General features: G+C 39.1%; 2 protein-coding genes across 2 annotated transcripts in view; one reads left to right on the plus strand and one right to left on the minus strand.

The window, feature by feature from the left end:
• Window positions 1-17,329: 17,329 nt before the first annotated feature.
• Window positions 17,330-18,079, plus strand: LOC110943010. The gene has a single exon (XM_022184770.1). It carries the CDS (start codon window positions 17,330-17,332, stop codon window positions 18,077-18,079), a length of 750 nt encoding a protein of 249 aa, XP_022040462.1.
• A 1,055-nt stretch (window positions 18,080-19,134) lies between these two features.
• The window catches only part of LOC110943009, a 52,778-nt gene continuing 48,549 nt past the window's right edge, over window positions 19,135-23,363 (minus strand). Inside the window, exon 2 of the mRNA XM_022184769.1 lies at window positions 19,135-19,707. Within this exon, the coding sequence (XP_022040461.1) occupies window positions 19,135-19,707 (573 nt within the window). The remainder of the gene's footprint in view (window positions 19,708-23,363) is intronic.

The following is a 23,363-nucleotide window of genomic DNA, read 5'->3' on the forward strand; positions in this document are numbered from 1 at the left end:
TCATTATTTTTTTCAGCATCCCCACTTGGAGTTACCTGAGGGTTCTTCGGGCACGAGCTGTCATCATGGCCAAATACACAACAAGAGGAGCACCTAAGAGGCTCCCAATCATATTCAATCTTGACCTCCACCTTTGAATACCCACTACCATCCATAGATGGGATAGCAACAGTAACACTCTTTTTTAATTCAGCCCCCGCTTGCACTTCAATAAGCGCTCTAGCATATCTGCTCCTTCCCCAAGATTCAGCACACATCGAGGCAGTATACGTATCCAACATCTTAGGTGTCCCAATCATAGAGGCAACCAAGCTAAGCCCATCCTTAGTAAATGCCGCTAACGGCACATCATGCATCTTGACCCAAACTGGAACCACATTAATATCCTCTTTTTCCATCTTTATAGAGGGCGACCACTCCTTCAAAATTATGGGAACACTTCTGATTAACCAAGGCCCATCCTCTAGCATTTGATTCATCCCTTCCTTAGAAGTAAACTTAAAGAAAAAGAACCCGTTTGCATTCATCATGAGACGGGAAAGACCATATTTCGCCCAGTTGTTTTTTGCAAAGTAATCGACCACAGGAAATGCCAACCGTTTACCCAGAAAATATCCAAACAAAGTGTTAGCATACCTATCAGTAACTTGTTGAACCGACGACAATGGAATAACAACATCAGCCCCATCAACTTTCTCAACAGATTCCATCGCCCGAAAATTCACTTTAACCTTCTCCTTTGTATTCTTTACAATGTGAGCGAAGGAAACAGGACTTGCAGTTCCCGAAGTACGTGCTTTACCGTGAGCAGCCCTGTTGTCAGCCGAAAAAGATGCACCAAGTAGATCTGATTTTGGCGAAAACTTGCTAGGGTAATCCAAAAAATTGTCAGACTTATCAACATCACGTTTTTCCAAACGAACCAGAACTGTGGCCTTGGTGAGATCATCAATGATATTTGAAGACTTAGGGTCACTTTGTGTTCCAATCGTTACACCACGCTTTGGCTGCAAAGTGTTCCCATCAACATCAAGAAACCGTGCAGCAATTTCTTCAAACGATAATCGCGGCTTCCCACGAATATCTTGTTGGTTTCCACCAGAAAAAAAAAATTCATGTTTTGGCATTTCATCTTTGCCTGATAATTTGGCATTTCATATTTCTTCCAATTTTGTTTCTTTTTATAACCCAACCCAGCCTTCATGTTTTTCTTTTTGTAACCAGGTTTGTTATAAAAAGTTTTGTGACCATTTCCAGCAAACTTTGGAATCTCAGATTTTTCAATCTCAACCATTTTGAAAACTTTGTCAATCTTTTCTGAAATCACATTCTGAATCGGGAATACAATATCTAAGAATAATTTGTCTGATCCAATCATGGAATAAACCAATCCTTTTGAATCATCATTCAAATTTTTCTCGGATTTTGAGTTTTTCAGATATTCTTCATGAAAACTACCTTCATTTTCATCATGTGATTCAGCTTTACCTGTATCCACTGACTCTTCTTTCAACACACTTTCAACGACCTTACCTACCTCCTCTGAATCACTAGAATCATCAGATTTGGAATAGGTTACGTCAATGTTATCTGGCAATTGATCTACCATGTTGAAAGCTTTTTCGACCTTTTCATCATCATAAAATGCAAACTTTTCCTGTGGTGGAACTTGATGAAACTCTGAGCCAATGCCCTTTTTGTTTTTCTCCGAATCATCATCACCCGGTTTTATGCTGAAAATTCTTTCAAGCACATATGATGACGCATGATAACTTTTTTGTGACACCCCAGGAAAACCAGTAAACTACACAACACAACTAGCTTCCTCAGTAACTGCATGCTAAATTTCGGGATGAAATTTATTTCAAGATGGGGATAATGTGACAACTCGAGTTTCCAAGATTCCAGCTTCGCATTAATTGCGCGTTAACTGTTTAGTTGTTTGATTGTTTTTCCTTGTAACTGTACACTGGATTATAAGTTGAGATGGTTGTTTGATATGTTATGTGCTTAATATGAGTAAAGTGTTTGATTTGTTTGATTCCATGAGCATGAACTTGTATACTTGCATAACTGTTGAGATTAGACCCGACGAAACAAAGTGTTTCGCCGTAACTCTCATTGACGAAACTAGGTTCGACAAAACAGAGTTGTTTCGTCACACACACCTCCGACGAAACAGGGTGTTTTGCCGGCCCAGAGTTCGCCGAAGCCCATTAAGGCCCAGTACACTTGTATGCGTATAAATTACATGGAACGGCTTCATTCGTCACACTTTATCAGAATTGAAAACCCTAGAACCCTTCCTTAGTGCGACGGCAGCTCTGCGTTCTCCTAAGCCCTCTCTAGCAATCAAACCATCATCACTGATATCTCGGTTAGTAAAAATTAGTCCCTTGACTATTCTTGTATGCATATATTTGATGATATTGTCCTTATAAATCTGATCAGGCTAGCGAATATAGTTCTAGCAACGTTTATGTGTTAGGTTATTGTATTGAATGATGATCTAGATGGTATGATGTTTGTGAACTGTCGTGTCTGATCGTATAATTGATTGGTGTATACAAATCGGTGAACTGTTAGGGTTTTTGTGGTTGAGTCGAATGATGACATGATCCCTGTTTCATTGATGATTCTGTTGTGATGCATATAGATTTATGATTAGTAGCATAAGGCTCATTATGTTGAATGATGATGGAATGATTGCTGTAAACTGTTGATCGGCGATTAGGGTTCCTGTACGTAATTGATACATGACGTAACACCGGTGGTATGACGAAACGACTGGCGCGACGAAACAAGAGGGTGTTTCACCGAGGCCAGTCACGACGAAACAGACATGACGAAACACATACGTTTCGCCGACACCAATTATGACGAAACAAACACGACGAAACAGTGTGTTTCGCCGAGGGTAAATACGACGAAACAGTGGGTGTTTCGTCGAAGGGAAGTAACGACGAAACAGGGGTGTTTCGTCGAGTAGGTAAATGGCACAGTAACTTAGTTTAATTCTGTTAAGAGTTAACCGGGTTAGTTGACTAATGTTAAATGATAAACATGATCTAGTAAGACATGGGAAGCCCCCACTAATCTTCGCACACATGTCTGGGAGACCACGATACAAATTAATACGGTACATGGATTACAAAACGAACATATGAATTACGAAACGAATACTATAACTAAACAACCAACTGTGAACTCGCTCAACTTTGTAGTTGACTCGTTGTTACATGCCTTGCAGGTCGTTAGGTACTCATGGAGCTTGCACAGGGAGGCACGGTCGTTTTGGGACATGGCAGTGTGTGCCATGCTAAAAACATTACTTTATTTCGTACTTAATACTTACATTGGGTTTTACAATTATGCTTCCGCTAAACACTTAACTATGTTTTTGATTTGAAACACCTTTCATATTGTGTGGTTGAATTTTGCTTATTTCTTGGAATGTTCAATATGATTGGTGGCTTGATCCTGGTCAGTCACGCCTCCAGGCGGTGATACTCCACGTGTGGATTTTGGGGGTGTGACAGATTGGTATCAGAGCCATTGGTTATAGTAAACTTGGTTTTAATAAGGGGAAAAGGGTTTTTATTAAAATCAGACTATAACCTGGACGATGCTCAACGATCCACAACGACGCTTCGCTCCACGTGCAAGACTCAACACTATAGGTGATAACATTCATGTTTACATTACCTACTTGTTAGATACATACTACATTGCTCATGGTATGTTTAGATAACGTAGTAACTACTATTTGAAAACCTTGTTTGCTCACACTCTTCTGTCATTCCACACTTGCGTACTGATACGACGCAGTTCTCACTTGTGTTCTCTTACTTGTGAAGATCATGAGTGGACGCGTTAACATGACACAAGCCCAGCTGATGGCTCTGATTAACCAACAAGTTGCTGCGGCACTGGCAGCCGCACAAGCAGGAGGTATACCCTGCAGTCGTAACTCACTCTAGGATCTTTCTATCCTACACTCCTAAGCCAACTCTTGGGTTTAACGTTGTACTGTCCTTTTACACAACTGATCAGCACGCTCAGCCACCTGTTTGCACCTTCAAGACTTTCATGGACTATCGTCCTAGCACATTCAGTGGCACTGAAAGGGCCGTTGGACTCCTCCATTGGTTTGAGAAGCTTGAGTCCGTCTTTGAGATGTGTGAATGTCACAACCCCCGACCCCTATTCCGGGAGCGGGCGGCCATGAGCCAGTTTCAGTGGTATCGGTGTTTATTAATTTGGCAGCGGAAAGTTTCATCAGGACCGTAGTTATGAAATATTTTATCAGAGTTAAACACCAAAATATTTAATTTAAAGAAATGGGATAAAAACCAAGTTTCTCTGATAATATTTTTATAAGTGGGACAAAACCCGATTTTTCATTTTGATACGTTTATAGGGAATAACCCCTATTATTGAAAATAATTCTCCTTTTTAATTAGGTAACTTTTATTGCCACTTTCTAAGCCTTTAGCGCTCTCCAGCTGGCTTTTATGGGCTTCACACTAAGTTACCTGAAACACGTGTTTAAAACATTTTATCAGTAGGAAATACTGGTGAGTGAATCCCAGTTTAATCAAAAAAATATGAATTCAATTTAAACAGTATTGAGGGCGATTACAATGTTTATATCTACCCAATTACTCATTCAGTAGTGTCAAGTCTGACTAGAGGGTCATATTACACATTGGCTAACTCTTTGTCCAATGGTAACGTTACTCACATTTTGTATACAAAACCCCAACATACCGGCAGTAATTGTAGAATTACAAAGACTCAATCACTGCTAAATTGCATTGTAAAATAATTAAGGTTTTGTAAAAACTGTTAACAAAAAGGAGATTACTCACAAAAAGGTTTACATAAAAAGAGGATTACTCACATTGCTATTATAGGTCTTTCCTTTGTGACTTCCTGGTTATAATGTGTTAGTATAATAACCCATTTTAACATTAGTAATACCCTCCCCGAGACGGTATTCCAACGACTACGTCGGGCAGAACCACGACAGCCGTTACGAAACCCTAGATCAATCGGGCAGCGTATCTAATACGTATACAGGGGTTATGATACTTACAACGAGGCAGAGCTTCGCTATTTAGAGGGGTATAATGCCCGGGTATAGGGCCTACACTGCAGAAATTGAGAGAGAAAATTGATTTTTGAACGATTTGAATGAACAGCCGATCGTTTCTATTTATAGGGCCTGATCTTCAGTTTTACGCGGCCCGCGTAAGACGTAGCTAAGGGCTACGCGGCCCGCGAGGTCCAGAAAAGGCGGCTAGGTTTGCTGAGTCATCGACACGTGGCGGCACCAGGTTTTCGTTTTGTCACACCCCCAAAATCCACCTGCGGAGTATCACCGCTTGGGAGCGTGACTGACCAGGATCAAGCCATCAATCATATTGAACATAGCATAACATAAATAAAGTAGTTCGTAAAACCTCATTCAATACAATTGATGTTTCAAAACAATCATAGTATCAGTAGCGGAAGCATAAGTAAATAACCCAAGTAAACCATAAGTTCAATTATTCGAAATGTTTAAACATAGCGTTCATAATCCACTGCCCACAACGTCCCGCTCCTCCAGTGCAAGCTCCATTATGTACCTAAGGTCCTGCAAGGCATGCAGCAGATAATCAACAAACTAGTTGAGCGAGTTCACAGTTAATAGTTTAGTCTAGGTAAAAGTGCGTTCGTTCAGTTAAGTTTCATATCGTATCAGTTCCATCGCGGCCTCCCAGGCATGTGTGCGAAGATTTAGTTCGTTAGTTCGCGACCGTAGTCTTTACCGACCAGGGTGTGTGCGAAGGCAATTGATCAGTTCGCGACCATAGTCTTTACCGACCAGGGTGTGTGCGAAGGCAGTTGAGTAGTTCGTTCGCGACCATAGTCTTTACCAACCAGGGTGTGTGCGAAGGCAGTTTGTAAGCATCAACAGTTTAATCGTTCGTTATAATATCAAAGTATGCACAAGTAATCATCCAACCCATTCCCACCCTGGGAACCCATGCCTTGGCTGTGTGAACTCACCTTGGTTTGCTCGGTATGCTAGGTTATGCACTCACAAGAATTTAATCACGTCCTATTGTATGCACGTATAACAAATCAGTTCATGTTCGCAATGATACGCATGCAATTTAATGTTCACATAGCAGTCAGTTTGCATATCGGCACAACACGTATTATTGCACGTATACAAATGTTAACGTTCATCAAGCATGGCATGCCAAATAAATCAAGCATATAATTCCATCTTTCAAAGTAGGTTCATAAATCCCTAGTATCTTTCGAATCCAACTATTATCTTTCGACAACAGTTATCACAATTATACTTCGGACCAAAAACTATGTTTCGAACTATATGTCCTCTTTCGACCATAGCTATCCTTCGGTCCACTCCAGCTATGTTTCGGTCAAGGTTATGTTTCGGAGAACACATATCTTTCGGTCACAATAACTATCTTTCGAGTGGCAAGCATCTTTCGGTAAGCAATATCACATATTTTTAATAATCTATCGGTGGTTACTTGATCACCTTTGGGCCGATTGCCAAGGCCAATGGCATTTACTTGGCCGCCCACCCCAACCAATCAAAAGAAATCCATGAATCTATTATCATACTTACACATTTGACACAATGATTACCCCCTAACATGCAACCGTCAAAGAAAAACAACAGGACCCTTTTCATCGGCCAATCAATTTTTTTATACTTACCTTTTCAACATTTAGTAGCATGTGTACAATACTTTCCATTTTTTTTTTAATAGTTTCTTGACAAAACACATACACTAGGGACAATGCTAGCCGCCCTTTTACATGCAATATAGCCGACAACTTGACAAAGCATTCAGCAATTTACTATGATTTGACTGATTATTAGGTTTGGACTGATTCATCTAGCCAATGGCCTTAACTTGGCCGCCCACCCCACCGATTACAACACAGCCACATCACCATACTTTGACATGAGACTCCAATTTAAATCATACAATTCTGAATGTTAACACACTAGCCGAAAAGGAACAAGTAACCACATGCACTATCTGACAATTGCATCACTACTCCTCACACTATTGGACCTCATATTTCATCAAAGCACATGCATGACATAGATGAATTATTGTTCTTATTGCACAATTATTACAATACACATGTAGGCACTTTGTACGCACAAACAAGATCATCATTACGAAATAATAAATATGATAATTACTAACCGATGAGTTCGATCTAATTGGATGATGCCTCGAAGGGGGTGGGGTGTCCACAGCCGTCGCACAACAAGTGAGGGGAATTAAGTTTTTAGGGTTTGCCAACTGACTAGGGTTGCAATATGTCTATGTATTCACGTATTCATAGAAAAAGAGGGTTTTGGGCCAAGTTTCATTGAGTTTGGGTCGGTTCCAATATTAAATCGATGCTGGGCCAAAGCCCATTCCATGTTTTCGTTGGCAATATGGTGGACGAAGACACATAGGGTGTTTTCGGCCATAATGTTTTCGGATGGGTTAGAGTATTGGCCAAAGTTCCATTGTTTAAAAAGAAGCATAAAATATCACCACCATATCTTAAACATATACAAATAATGCATATCAAGTATAAATATAATTAAGACACAGTTACTACCCATCAAGTATAACATACCAACTACAATACGATCTAACATATTACAACGCGTCCGGTTGTGAAACAAACAAGTCGTGTTAACAAACAATCAAAACAATTAACGTGCAATAGTGCGAAGATGGAATCTTAGAAACTCGAGTTGTCACATTATCCCCAACTTGGAAGAAATTTCGTCCCGAAATTTGGTACGCACTCACTGAGGAAGCTAGGTAAGTTGTATCGTTCACAGGTTTTCCTGGGGTGTCACATCATCCCCCCGTTGATTTGGAATTTCGTCCCGAAATTCAGTAGTAGTAGCTTCAGCCTCAGTAGTGGATGTATTGGTTTCGAATAACTGGGGGTACTTTTCTGTCATCTGATCTTCGCGTTCCCAGGTGTACTTTGGGCCACGTCGGGAGTTCCAACGAACTCGACAAGAGGGATTCTCTTGTATTTGAGGACCTTAACATCCCGGTCCGTGATTTCAACTGGCTCCTCGACGAACTGCAACCGCTCGTCGATAGTGAGTTCCTTAAAAGGAACTGTGAGGGTCTCATCTGACAGGCACTTCTTCAGATTCGACACGCGAAATACATTGTGAACTGCACCGAGTTCAGCTGGTAGGTTCAGTCTGTAGGCTACTGGGCCTATTCTTTCAGTGATTTCGAACGGTCCAACATACCGTGGATTGAGTTTGCCTCGTTTACCAAAACGAACCACACCCTTCCAGGGTGAGACTTTTAGTAAAACCCGGTCCCCGACCTGAAATTCCAAAGGCTTGCTACGCTTGTCCGCGTAGGCTTTCTGACGGTCGCGTGCTGCCGCCATGCGTTGTCGTATCTGTGCAATCTTTTCTGTGGCGTCCACTACAATCTCTGGACCCGTAATTTGACTATCCCCCACCTCTGCCCAACAGAGAGGTGACCGGCATTTACGTCCGTACAATGCCTCAAATGGAGCGGCTTGAATGCTGGTGTGGTAGCTGTTATTGTATGAGAACTCCACTAAAGGGAGGTGTTTTTCCCAGCTGTTGCCGAAATCAATAACACATGCCCGAAGCATGTCTTCAAGAGTTTGGACAGTTCGCTCAGACTGCCCATCTGTCTGTGGGTGATATGCTGTGCTCATGTCTAACCGTGAGCCGAATGATTTGTGCATCGCGATCTGAAATAATAGAAGTTGGCACCCCGTGCCTCGAAACAACTTTCTTCAAGTAAACGTCGGCGAGGGTGGAGAACTTATCCGTTTCCTTTATCGCTAGGAAGTGTGCAGACTTGGTGAGTCGATCAACGATTACCCGAATAGTATCATTCCCACGCTGGGATCTAGGTAAGCCCGTAACGAAATCCATGGAAATTTCTTCCCATTTCCACTGCGGTATCTTGGGTTGTTCGAGTAGACCTGCGGGTTTCTGATATTCGACTTTGACTTTCGCACAGGTCAATCACTTGCCAACATAGGTGGCGATGTGGGCTTTCATACTTGGCCACCAGTATGTTGTGCTGATGTCGTGGTACATTTTATCCGACCCTGGATGTACCGAATAGCGAGACTTGTGAGCTTCATCCATTACAAGTTCGCGTAAACCGCCATAAAGTGGGACCCAAATACGCCCCGTTACATAGTAGGCGCCGTCTTCCCTTTGTTCCATGCATTGCCTTGAGCCGCGTAAGGCTTCAGCTTTAACGTTTTCGGGTTTCAGTGCTTCTAACTGAGCAGCTCGTATCTGTGCGGGAAGACTGGACTGAATAGTAAGCTGTAGCGCTCGCACGCGCTTAGGTAGAGTGTCTTTCCGACTGAGGGCATCAGCCACAACATTGGCCTTGCCTGGATGATACTTGAGGGCGCATTCATAGTCGTTTAGAAGTTCAACCCATCTCCGTTGACGCATATTCAAATCCTTTTACTTAAGAATATGCTCGAGACTCCTGTGATCGGTGTAAATCGTGCACTTGGTACCGTACAGGTAGTGTCGCCATATCTTAAGCGCGAAAACAACAGCTCCCAGCTCTAAATCGTGCGTCGTATAATTCCGTTCATGAACCTTGAGTTGCCGAGAAGCGTAGGCTATCACTTTATCACGTTGCATCAACACACATCCAAGACCCTGGATGGATGCATCACAGTAAACCACGAAGTCATCCGTGCCCTCTGGCAATGAGAGGATAGGTGCGCTGCAAAGCCTATCCTTTAAGTACTGAAAAGCTGTCTCTTGCGTATTACCCCATCTGTAAACGACACCTTTCTGTGTTAACATAGTAAGTGGTTGCGCGATCTTGGAGAAGTCTTTAATAAATCGCCTGTAGTAACCCGCCAAACCCAAGAATTGGCGTATTTCTGTCGGTGTACGCGGTGCTGGCCAGTTTCTGATCGAATCAACCTTGGATGAATCCCATCCTTGTTCGCCACATGGCCTAAGAAGTGGACTTCACGAAGCCAGAAGTCGCATTTTGAAAACTTTGCGTACAGTTGCTCCTTTCGAAGAAGTTCCAAGATAAGGCGTAAGTGCTGCTCGTGCTCCTCCTGACTCTTGGAGTAAATCAAAATGTCGTCGATGAAGACGATAACAAACTTATCAAGATATGGTTTGCACACCCTGTTCATAAGATCCATGAAGACTGCAGGCGCGTGCGTAAGCCCGAATGGCATGACAAGAAACTCGTAATGCCCGTAGCGAGTTCTGAAAGCGGTTTTGGAGACGTCCTCATCTCGGACTCTCAGCTGATGATACCCTGACCTTAAATCAATCTTGGAATAGTAACACGACCCTTGCAACTGGTCGAATAGGTCATCTATGCGCGGAAGAGGATAACGGTTCTTCACCGTCACCTTATTGAGTTCGCGGTAGTCGATGCACATCCTGAACGTACCGTCTTTCTTCTTCACAAATAACACTGGAGCTCCCCAAGGCGAAGAGCTTGGACGAATAAATCCCTTATCCAAGATTCCTGGTAGCTGCGTCGATAGTTCTTCCGATTCTGGTGGAGCTAAGCGATACGGTGCTCGAGCTATGGGTGCTGCTCCTGGAGCGAGCTCGATTTGAAATTCGTCCTGATGATGCGGCGGTAGACCAGGTAAATCCTTGCGAGACACCTGAGGAAAGTCGCGTACAACTGAATGGTCTTCGCCAAAGTTGCGGTGTGGCCCTTCCGCAAACATTCCTGAGCCTTCAAGAAAGAGGTGATGCCAACCACGGCACCACTCTTGTCGCCTTGAGCTTCGAGAGGTTCTTGACCAGAACGAGGAATGCGAACAATCTTTTCTTTGTATAGGATTTCTGCTTGCTGTTGCTGCTGGCGATTCCGATGTGTAAGCCGTGGGCTCCCGAATCCTTAGCTTCTGCCGTGCCCTGGCGATCACTATTCTTGTGCTACTGTTGTGCTTGAGACCGAACGGTAGCTGAACCCTTGCTGGAATACCCATCCCATTTCCGCTTGTTGCCACTAGGAGTAGCGGGAGTAGCAGAAGTGGTAGCGGTAGTAATAGCGCTGATACAACTAGGCAGCCTGTTCTGTTCCACTGCCTGATCCGTGAGGCGATGAGCAAGACACTGGATGTCTTGGATTTTGTCGAGGTTAGCCGATGTAGCTTGGCTCTGAATCTCTGAGGCTAGACCCTTGAGGTACAATTCGATACGCTTGTTTGGAGGGTCCACCATGGTTGGACACAAGATGGCCAGTTCGTTCTATCGTTTCGTATAAGCATCAATTCCCTGACCCTGTCATTTTCAAATGGTAAAGCTCCACTTCCAACTTGTGGATGTCATCACGCGTGTAGTATTCCCTTTTAATGCGTTCTTTGAATTCGTTCCAGGGGGTGGCGTTAGCAGCTGCCAACCCCAGTATCTGTACTTGCGCGTTCCACCTGGTTAGCGCGATTCCTACCAAAGTACCCGTGTCGTACTTGACCCTGCGAGCCTCAGGGCGTTCACACATGAAGTTCTTGAATGTGCCACTGAATGTGCTTGGACGACAGTCCATGATGTTCTGGAATGTGCAGAGAGGTTGATGTGCGTTCTGACCCGTTGCGCGAGAAAGATAGGTCAAGGTTAAGCGCGAGAGTTGGGTCACGAGTGTAGGATCTAACATCCTAGGATAGGTCTGGAATAGCAGGTTATACCTCCTGCTTGTGCGGCTGCAAGTGCCGCAGCAACTTGTTCGTTAATGAGAGCCGTCAACTGGGCTTGAGTCATGTTAACACATCTAAACATGATCGAGTAGTAAATGTAGCATAAGTGTGCAGTGTTCGCGAGTAGTGCGGTGACAGAAAAGTGTAGGCACATAAGTATTCTCATGCAGTAACAAGTTGTGAGCAAAGTAATGTAAGCATACTACGAGCAAAGTTCTATGCAAATTCTAGCATGTAGGCAATAAACATAAACCTTATTACCTAGGAAGTTGAGCCTTGCACGTGGAGCGAAGCGTCGTTGTGGATCGTTGAGAGCACTGTTCTGGTTATAGTCTGGTTTTAATAAAAACGTTTTTCCCATATTAAAACCAAGTTCTCTATAACCAATGGCTCTGATACCAATCTGTCACACCCCCAAAATCCACCTGCGGAGTATCACCGCTTGGGAGCGTGACTGACCAGGATCAAGCCATCAATCATATTGAACATAGCATAACATAAATAAAGTAGTTCGTAAAACCTCATTCAATACAATTGATGTTTCAAAACAATCATAGTATCAGTAGCGGAAGCATAAGTAAATAACCCAAGTAAACCATAAGTTCAATTATTCGAAATGTTTAAACATAGCGTTCATAATCCACTGCCCACAACGTCCCGCTCCTCCAGTGCAAGCTCCATTATGTACCTAAGGTCCTGCAAGGCATGCAGCAGATAATCAACAAACTAGTTGAGCGAGTTCACAGTTAATAGTTTAGTCTAGGTAAAAGTGCGTTCGTTCAGTTAAGTTTCATATCGTATCAGTTCCATCGCGGCCTCCCAGGCATGTGTGCGAAGATTTAGTTCGTTAGTTCGCGACCGTAGTCTTTACCGACCAGGGTGTGTGCGAAGGCAATTGATCAGTTCGCGACCATAGTCTTTACCGACCAGGGTGTGTGCGAAGGCAGTTGAGTAGTTCGTTCGCGACCATAGTCTTTACCAACCAGGGTGTGTGCGAAGGCAGTTTGTAAGCATCAACAGTTTAATCGTTCGTTATAATATCAAAGTATGCACAAGTAATCATCCAACCCATTCCCACCCTGGGAACCCATGCCTTGGTTGTGTGAACTCACCTTGGTTTGCTCGGTATGCTAGGTTATGCACTCACAAGAATTTAATCACGTCCTATTGTATGCACGTATAACAAATCAGTTCATGTTCGCAATGATACGCATGCAATTTAATGTTCACATAGCAGTCAGTTTGCATATCGGCACAACACGTATTATTGCACGTATACAAATGTTAACGTTCATCAAGCATGGCATGCCAAATAAATCAAGCATATAATTCCATCTTTCAAAGTAGGTTCATAAATCCCTAGTATCTTTCGAATCCAACTATTATCTTTCGACAACAGTTATCACAATTATACTTCGGACCAAAAACTATGTTTCGAACTATATGTCCTCTTTCGACCATAGCTATCCTTCGGTCCACTCCAGCTATGTTTCGGTCAAGGTTATGTTTCGGAGAACACATATCTTTCGGTCACAATAACTATCTTTCGAGTGGCAAGCATCTTTCGGTAAGCAATATCACATATTTTTAATAATCTATCGGTGGTTACTTGATCACCTTTGGGCCGATTGCCAAGGCCAATGGCATTTACTTGGCCGCCCACCCCAACCAATCAAAAGAAATCCATGAATCTATTATCATACTTACACATTTGACACAATGATTACCCCCTAACATGCAACCGTCAAAGAAAAACAACATGACCCTTTTCATCGGCCAATCAATTTTTTTATACTTACCTTTTCAACATTTAGTAGCATGTGTACAATACTTTCCATTTTTTTTTTAATAGTTTCTTGACAAAACACATACACTAGGGACAATGCTAGCCGCCCTTTTACATGCAATATAGCCGACAACTTGACAAAGCATTCAGCAATTTACTATGATTTGACTGATTATTAGGTTTGGACTGATTCATCTAGCCAATGGCCTTAACTTGGCCGCCCACCCCACCGATTACAACACAGCCACATCACCATACTTTGACATGAGACTCCAATTTAAATCATACAATTCTGAATGTTAACACACTAGCCGAAAAGGAACAAGTAACCACATGCACTATCTGACAATTGCATCACTACTCCTCACACTATTGGACCTCATATTTCATCAAAGCACATGCATGACATAGATGAATTATTGTTCTTATTGCACAATTATTACAATACACATGTAGGCACTTTGTACGCACAAACAAGATCATCATTACGAAATAATAAATATGATAATTACTAACCGATGAGTTCGATCTAATTGGATGATGCCTCGAAGGGGGTGGGGTGTCCACAGCCGTCGCACAACAAGTGAGGGGAATTAAGTTTTTAGGGTTTGCCAACTGACTAGGGTTGCAATATGTCTATGTATTCACGTATTCATAGAAAAAGAGGGTTTTGGGCCAAGTTTCATTGAGTTTGGGTCGGTTCCAATATTAAATCGATGCTGGGCCAAAGCCCATTCCATGTTTTCGTTGGCAATATGGTGGACGAAGACACATAGGGTGTTTTCGGCCATAATGTTTTCGGATGGGTTAGAGTATTGGCCAAAGTTCCATTGTTTAAAAAGAAGCATAAAATATCACCACCATATCTTAAACATATACAAATAATGCATATCAAGTATAAATATAATTAAGACACAGTTACTACCCATCAAGTATAACATACCAACTACAATACGATCTAACATATTACAACGCGTCCGGTTGTGAAACAAACAAGTCGTGTTAACAAACAATCAAAACAATTAACGTGCAATAGTGCGAAGATGGAATCTTAGAAACTCGAGTTGTCACATTATCCCCAACTTGGAAGAAATTTCGTCCCGAAATTTGGTACGCACTCACTGAGGAAGCTAGGTAAGTTGTATCGTTCACAGGTTTTCCTGGGGTGTCACACGTTTATCTTTGAGCTGTCGCGGCCCGCGCAAGCTTAAGCTTACTTCTACGCGGCCCGCGAGCGACTAGCAATTCTTGTTTTATTTGTTTTTTAATGAAATAAAGGTTATTCGGGGCCGGTTTTCGTATACGGGGTGTAATTTAAGACATATAGGGGTATTCTAAATATATTAGGGGTGTCAGAAATATTTTTAGAGGGTTGATATATCTTGGTACAACTCCTGGATTAGTCAATAAAATATATAGTGCACTCACATTAAGTATAGTAACCCAATTCCACTTTATCCCTACGTCACGAGACAAACCCCAATGAATTTAGGCAGAGCCTTGACATACGTTACGGGGCCCTACGTCAGTCGGACAGGATATCAGTGGTCAAGGGTTAAAACACTTAAAACGGGATAGGGCTTTATTATTATTATTATTTAGAAATATAGAATCTCTAATATTTAGAGAGGGAATGCGAGAGGCAGGAAAATGAACAATGAGAGTTTGAATGGAAGTATTCTATTTATAGTACTCCCCCAACTTCCTTGAAGCCAAAGCTTTGTTTGATATGCAGCCACGTATCAACTTGGATTGTGATTTCTTAAATCAATACACGCATATATTAAATTTTAATGCACACATGCATTCATAAGGAATTTTCAAATGTTAATATTATTATTCTATTTGAATATGACGTACACTTTATTTTAGTGAAATGCTTTTATTGTTTTTATTTTTTATTAGTTTACATATTATAATTATTTTAACTGCTTCACTTATTTGACGCGTATATCTTCTAAAATATGATGTTTTATAAAACAATAAATATGTCATTAGGATGAGAAAAATCTTATCTTTATTTGAACCAAGTTTTATTAAAAATGGAATAGGTCCAAATATAATGTATTTTTATAATTTAATTATCAAATGGCTCCTACGTTTGCCAAAACACCTTATTTTTCTATTGGTCAACTTACCCATGACCTATTCGTGTAATAACTTTAGTAAAAATTTTGGGAATGTTACATCCTCCCCACCTTGTTTTAAATCTCGTCCTCGAGATTTGGGCTACGATATCTTCTTAGGGTTACATCACATCCTTTTGTTAGTAAAAACAGTATATCAAGGTGTTTGAGAGAGAATCAAAAGATGAATATAAAGACATCATAGGATAGTTGGAATTCAATGGTCTCAAAACTTAGTTTTAGGGTTTGATGTTAACTGAATGGGATGAAATGATATCATTATCAAGGTGACTAAGTTTCACAAATAAAAAAAAAAGAGGCATAGAATTCGAAATGCAATGACTTGTAGAAACAATAGTATTCAACGAATGACGTGTGAATAGGGTTTATTATTAGCACAGGCTACAAATTTATACAGACACCGCAAGGTGTTGTAGTGACTGAAAAATTCAATAATTACGGTGACCAAATGAATTCACCGTTTTCGAAATTAACTGAAAGGAAGTGAATCTGGATATTTCAAAAGATATTTCATATAAAGTAACAAATGAATATTGTAGAATCAATTCAAAGATGAAAGAAATGTTGGAGGTACATTGGAATAAGAAATTAGACTGGTTTAGGATAATGAATCAATAAATTTGTACCTCAGGTGTGAAAATGAAATGAATCCAAGTTTCAAAGAAATCGCCACCGCAAGGTGTCGTGGTTTTAACAAATGATATATCGAAATTGAAGATTTTAAACAAGTTCGAATAACGTAATTACCTTGAATATGATGATCTCGATTCATCATATGGGATTTTGAAATTGAATATATATATGAGCAAGTTCAAACAAAAAACCCTAATTCTCTCTCTAGCTATGGCGATTTCGTCCCATCTTGAAACCCTAGTCTCTTCAGCGTAATTCGTCAAGATCAGATTAGGGATTAGAGATTCAAACATCTAATTCTCAATTCTGGTTTGCGGATTTCTTTGTTTTGTCGGCTAGGGTTTTTTTTCAGTTTCTTTTCAATCGCCGCCGTCACCTCTGTTTCAAGCATATTGGATTGATTTTTTGAATCGATCAGCCTTGATTTATCAATTTCTCGGTCCGATTTGTAAGATTCATGGGTTAGGGCATCAGCTAGTTTAGGGTTTCGGGTCTCTTTTGATTTGTTGTTATCTGGTTCGTAAGGTTTCTTGGGGCTTCGTGTTTTTTCTTTACAGTAGGATTATAGAGAGTTGTTAACGTGTAAATGGATGATAGACTGAAATCTGGTGGAAGGCCGGCTTTGTCGTTCAAACAGATTGCTGATCGTCTTCTGGATGTTGATGGTAATACTGTGCAGCCAAAACGTGGAATAAACATCATTGATGAACTCACAAAGGTCACTGTACCGGTTCAATCAGATAATCTGGGTTCATCATCAACGGATGTAAATGGTGTGGAATTGTCGGCCACTCAGGGAAGGTTTGCAAAGCCACATGTTGAGCAACCGGTTCGTGGTTGGGATTTTTCCAATATGGGATTTTCGACATTATCAGGTCTGGAGGGAATGAATATGTCGGATACACAAGGAAATTTACGAAACACGGGGGTTGTAAAGCCTACATCATTTGCTAATATTGTTAAGAACGCCTAGGAGAATTCTAAGGTGAACTTTAGGGCGATGGAATCCTCTGAAACTGTTGAGGGTGCTGATGTTGTTATTCCGTTGACATCGGTTCAACAAGTCAATGATAGGTATGCTAATACTTTGTACGGATATTTTCTTGGTAAACGGTTGGCTTTTCCGGTGGTCGATTTTTTCGCTAAAAACAACTGGGTAAAATATGGTTTGTCACGGCTAATGATGAATGCAAATGGGTTCTTTTTCTTTAAGTTTAGTACTAAGGAAGGGATGAACCGAATGCTAGAGGATGGGCCTTGGTTGATCAGAAACGTTCCGATAATCTTGAGAGAATGGTCGCCTAATTTAAAGATGGAAAAAGAGGATATTAAGGCTGTTCCGGTTTGGGTCAAGATGCATGATGTGCCATTAGTGGCTTTTACCGAGGATGGTCTTAGCTTGGTTGCTTCTAAAATTGGTAATCCTAAGATGTTGGATTCGTACACTGCCACGATGTGTGCTGAGTCTTGGGGAAGAAGCAGTTATGCTAGAGCACTTATTGAGGTTCAGGCGGAGGCTGAGTTAAAGAAGAGTATTACTGTTGCAATTCCATCCTTGGATGGTAATGGTTTTTCAAAGGTAGAGATCAAAATTGAGTATGATTGGGAGCCTCTTAGATGCTCCTCTTGCTGTGTGTTTGGTCATGATGATCGCTCATGCCCAAAGAACCCTCAGGTGACTTCAAGTGGGGATTCTGGAAAGAATAATGATGATTTTCAGGATGTGGGTACTAAGAAAAAAGGAAGTTAATAATCAAGGTATCCCTATGAAAAATCAGAAGCCGAAGGTAGTGTATAGACCAGTTGTCAAGCCTAAACCAAAATCGTCCTTGAGGAGTCCGGTGAATAACCAGGTTTCAACATCAAACCCGTTTGACATTCTTAAGGACGATGATGGTAATCAGGGAGATAATACTGTGGGTCGTGCGGAGAAGAAAGTTGAACAGACTACTAGTGACAAGCAGGATTCGGATGAGGAGGAGGTCGTCGGGTTCTATAATGAAACTAGTGAGTTTATGACCTCGGGTTTACATCCATCATCTTCGAGAGCAAAGGCTAGCACCTCTTCCGCAAAATTCTCCAATGGATAGATCTTTTTTGGTTCATGTGAAGGGGTTGCCGGTTTCTGGCAACTTCATTTTTGATGATGGCGGATGAGGATTTGATTTTGGTTTTTTTTTTTTTTTTGCATTGTTTCGTCTACTGATGTATAGTAGGCTAGGTTATGGGGTGTCATAGTTGTCCTTGTTTTTTTTGTTTTACATATATGGGGCATGTCCTGTATATGAACTAGTGTGGAACACATCCTCACTACTTGTACTTATTGGCGGTTGTTTTAATAGATTCACCGGGGTAACCCTTTACCCAAAAAAAATGAGCAAGTTCAAACAATTGAGCTTGGTTTGGACATATTCCAACAATGGATGTATGTATTGACAAGAAATGATTTCAATGAAAATCTGGTAACTCTGAAAAGAAGAGGAGTTTTCCAAGAAATCGGTTGACTCGATTATTAAAAGTCAATATTAGGCAGTCATATAGATTACCAGAGTGAGTATAACGAAATATGCATTAAAACTCGCGAATAATTGAGCGTTTGAAATAATTTCACATGTATGACAGACAATGTATAACATAGGAATTTGTCAAGAGATGAGGCAAATAAGAGTTGAAAGAAAAAAAAAACAAAGACCTTTTATTGATGAAGTTTTATTCGGAATCAAAAGTCAACTAATACTTAAGTGCAGACAAAATATAAGGGTGCTTTATTTTAAAAGTTGCCATTGGCTCGGGTGTTATAATTTTTTATGCGTTCTTCTCAGCTTCATCTGGGTTTCTGTTCTCGTTGTCGGGGGCCTTAGATAGTTTTGGGCAGTAGTGACGGAAGTGACCTGGATCTCCACATTTGTAACATGCGTTATTTTCCCTTTTCCTTCTACATTCCTCTGGTACATGTCCAGCTTTCTTGCAGTAGTTACAACGAAGTGTCTTCTTAAAATAACGTTCTCTTGCGTGCTTTTTGCTGTTGCTGGTAGGTTGTGCGATTTCTGGTTTCATTCCTTTGTCCTTGGAGGATTTGTTAGAGTAGAATTCCTTATAGGAGTAGCCATAGGTTGTGGTTCTCTTTCGTTTGGAAGATGGAGCTTTGATACGAATATCATGACTTCCGTTGATACTAGGGCTACGTATGAAGTGATGGGTATGCTTACAATATATAGTAGAGTTCTCGTTTATAGGCATAGAAATTTTAATAGCTTCAATGATCGAAGGTATGGCGTTCGATATTCCTTGAGCTATTATATTTTCTATAGTATTTTTATCAAAAGAGTTTCCATTATTAGCCTGAATTTCTTGGTCACATGCCATTTCCTTTGACATCTGAATTACAAACATGTTCAGATATAATTATCACAGAACTAAGCAATTATACAGGCATATTTTGTTTAGCATCATTATGGTCATAGCTATCAGCATTATGCGATGATATTTAAGGTAACATATACATGTTATATCTTAACATTTTATTATATATCTTATCAAATTATAAGGAAAATGGAATCTTATATGTTTTCTTCCTTTGATGTAATAGCTTTTATATTGTCTTAATTTAATTTCCAGGGCTTATAGGGTATAAGGTAAAAGCTTTATATGAAATTCTGAGATTTCTGTTATTGACTCATTTATTGTTTTTCAAGATGTGGTGCTAATACGGATATCCTTTGAATTAAGGTTGGGTATCAAAATAGATCTTAAGTAAACATGTAGGTTTGTTTCCTCTGTTATATAAAATCTTGTCCTTTTTGCAAAAGACATTTGATTGTATATATATATATATTAACAAGAAAATTTGTGTCTTGTATATACATACGTATAAGTATACAGTTGTAAAATTTCCTTTATAATATCAACTTTAGAAAAATCCAGTTATACGATTAATTGTATTAGCTATCTTGTTTATTTTCATAACTTTGTTTATTCCTTGATATTAACCGAATAAATTTCTATCAAATTTATTGAAGATAATATTTTAGAACAAAAAGAGAATTCATCAGAAAAAAATAAATTTAATAGAGATATAATTTTCTGGATTCTTTTTAAAGCAATTAAATCTTAACAGGTTGACTCAATTTTTGTTATAACATATTTATAATTTAATTCAAATACTACTTTATTTAATATTCGTAATAACCAATACAAAGTCTGGTGTTTCTAAATTCGATCCTTAACATATGAAGAAATATTAAGAATGAAGTATTATCATAATATATATATACATATGACTTTAATAGAAATTATCAAATGGGAAAAAGTGTTTCCTTTGGAAATATATGTATATATATTTTAAACGATATTGTTGTACCGTACTAAATATTTTTGTACATATTTTACTTCATGGATAATATATTATTTATAATATTGATACAAATCGTAGATATAAAATATACATACATTTGACTTACAAATAAGTTTTAAGTTATTTCCTGTTGACACATAGGTATTATGCATCAAAATCACAGTATCAAGTTGTGGTATGTATTCTGGTTTCATAAATACTGTTTTATAAAATATTTTGCATTTTCTATGGTATACGTATGTATGTTTAAATTTTAGAATCGTCGAACTGTGTTCATTCTTTTATTTAAGGATTACATTATATAAAATCCTTTCTAACATAACTTTATTCAAGAGTCAAATATTTTATTCTTCCAAAAATATTATTATTACCATTATTAGTTTAATTTAAAACAAAATTTAATATAAATAATGATGATAATAACAACATATCATAAATATTTTTCTTTAGAGAGCATGTGTATATAAAATCTTTAATATATTAATTATCATAAATGTTGACTTTATACAAAATTTCTGAATTTTACGAAATTTATCAAATTTTGATAAATAATATTTAATATTTAAAAATATGATAAAGAATTATGAAGTGATTTACAAAGTATTTTAAATTATTGAGTTTAAATAATGCTTAAAACATTATCTTTTAACATAATTAATATAATTGTATGTTTTATCAAAATTTAGACAAATACATATCTTTTAATTCGAGAAAAATTATGTCATAAATCATAAAATATACTACTTTCATTAATGGTATTTAGGGATATCATACCTAAGGGTATTATTTTATATTTAAGATATTAATGCCAATATCATAGTATTTTTATAATTTATTTTGAATTGTATTCACATAAATATGTGGATAAAAATAAATATTATCTTATGAATATATTCTTCTAACATATTGTAAGATACAATAAGAGTTACATATTCGGAGAATTTATAAAATCATTTAGGTATAATATATATTATCTAAATATTTATATCATGATATTTACAAAGTATCATATCTAAATTGCATTTATCTTTTATTAATATTAATATTCCATTATTATTATAAAAATTATATTGCATTATATTCTCATATATACATATGGATATAGTAGATATATAAGATATCAAGAAGTTTACTAAGTCATGATATTATTAATATATATCATTTATATATATATATATATATATGTATATATATACTATAGCATAAGTGTAAGATACAGATATGGGTAACACACGAATGGTTAAGGGTTTAGGTATTAGAAGAACACCTAAAGGGCTTAAACCAGTGGCATAGCTCTGATACCACCTTCTGTCACAACCCCCGACCCCTATTCCGGGAGCGGGCGGCCGTGAGCCAGTTTCAGTGGTATCGGTGTTTATTAATTTGGCAGCGGAAAGTTTCATCAGGACCGTAGTTAGGAAATATTTTATCAGAGTTAAACACCAAAATATTTAATTTAAAGAAATGGGATAAAAGCCAAGTTTCTCTGATAATATTTTTATAAGTGGGACAAAACCCGATTTTTCATTTTGATACATTTATAGGGAATAACCCCAATTATTGAAAATAATTCTCCTTTTTAATTAGGTAACTTTTATTGCCACTTTTCTAAGCCTTCAGTGCTCTCTCGCTGGCTTTTATGGGCTTCACACTAAGTTACCTGAAACACGTGTTTAAAACATTTTATCAACAGGAAATACTGGTGGGTGAATCACAGTTTAATCAAAAAAATATGAATTCAATTTAAACAGTATTGAGGGCGATTACAATGTTTATATCTACCCAATTACTCATTCAGTAGTGTCAAGTCTGACTAGAGGGTCATATTACACATTGGCTAACTCTTTGTCCAATGGTAACGTTACTCACATTTTGTATACAAAACCCCAACATACCGGCAGTAATTGTAGAATTACAAAGACTCAATCACTGCTAAATTGCATTGTAAAATAATTAAGGTTTTGTAAAAACTGTTAACAAAAAGGAGATTACTCACAAAAAGGTTTACATAAAAAGAGGATTACTCACATTGCTATTATAGGTCTTTCCTTTGTGACTTCCTGGTTATAATCTAATTAAATAAACAATGCACACGTGTTAGTATAATAACCCATTTTAACATTAGTAATACCCTCCCCGAGACGGTATTCCAACGACTACGTCGGGCAGAACCACGACAGCCGTTACGGAACCCTAGATCAATCGGGCAGCGTATCTAATACGTATCCATGGGTTATGATACTTACAACGAGGTAGAGCTTCGCTATTTAGAGGGGTATAATGCCCGGGTATAGGGCCTACACTGCAGAAATTGAGCGAGAAAATTGATTTTTGAACGATTTGAATGAACAGCCGATCGTTTCTATTTATAGGGCCTGATCTTCAGTTTTACGCGGCCCGCATAAGACGTAGCTAAGGGCTACGCGGCCCGCGAGGTCCAGAAAAGGCGGCTAGGTTTGCTGAGTCATCGACACGTGGCGGCACCAGGTTTTCGTTTATCTTTGAGTTGTCGCGGCCCGCGTAAGCTTAAGCTTACTTCTACGCGGCCCGCGATCGACTGGCAATTCTTGTTTTATTTGTTTTTTAATGAAATAAAGGTTATTCGGGGCCGGTTTTCGTATACGGGGTGTAATTTAAGACATATAGGGGTATTCTAAATATATTAGGGGTGTCAGAAATA

Source organism: Helianthus annuus, chromosome 5 (genome assembly GCF_002127325.2).
Source record: "Helianthus annuus cultivar XRQ/B chromosome 5, HanXRQr2.0-SUNRISE, whole genome shotgun sequence".
NCBI classification, from domain to species: domain Eukaryota; kingdom Viridiplantae; phylum Streptophyta; class Magnoliopsida; order Asterales; family Asteraceae; genus Helianthus; species Helianthus annuus.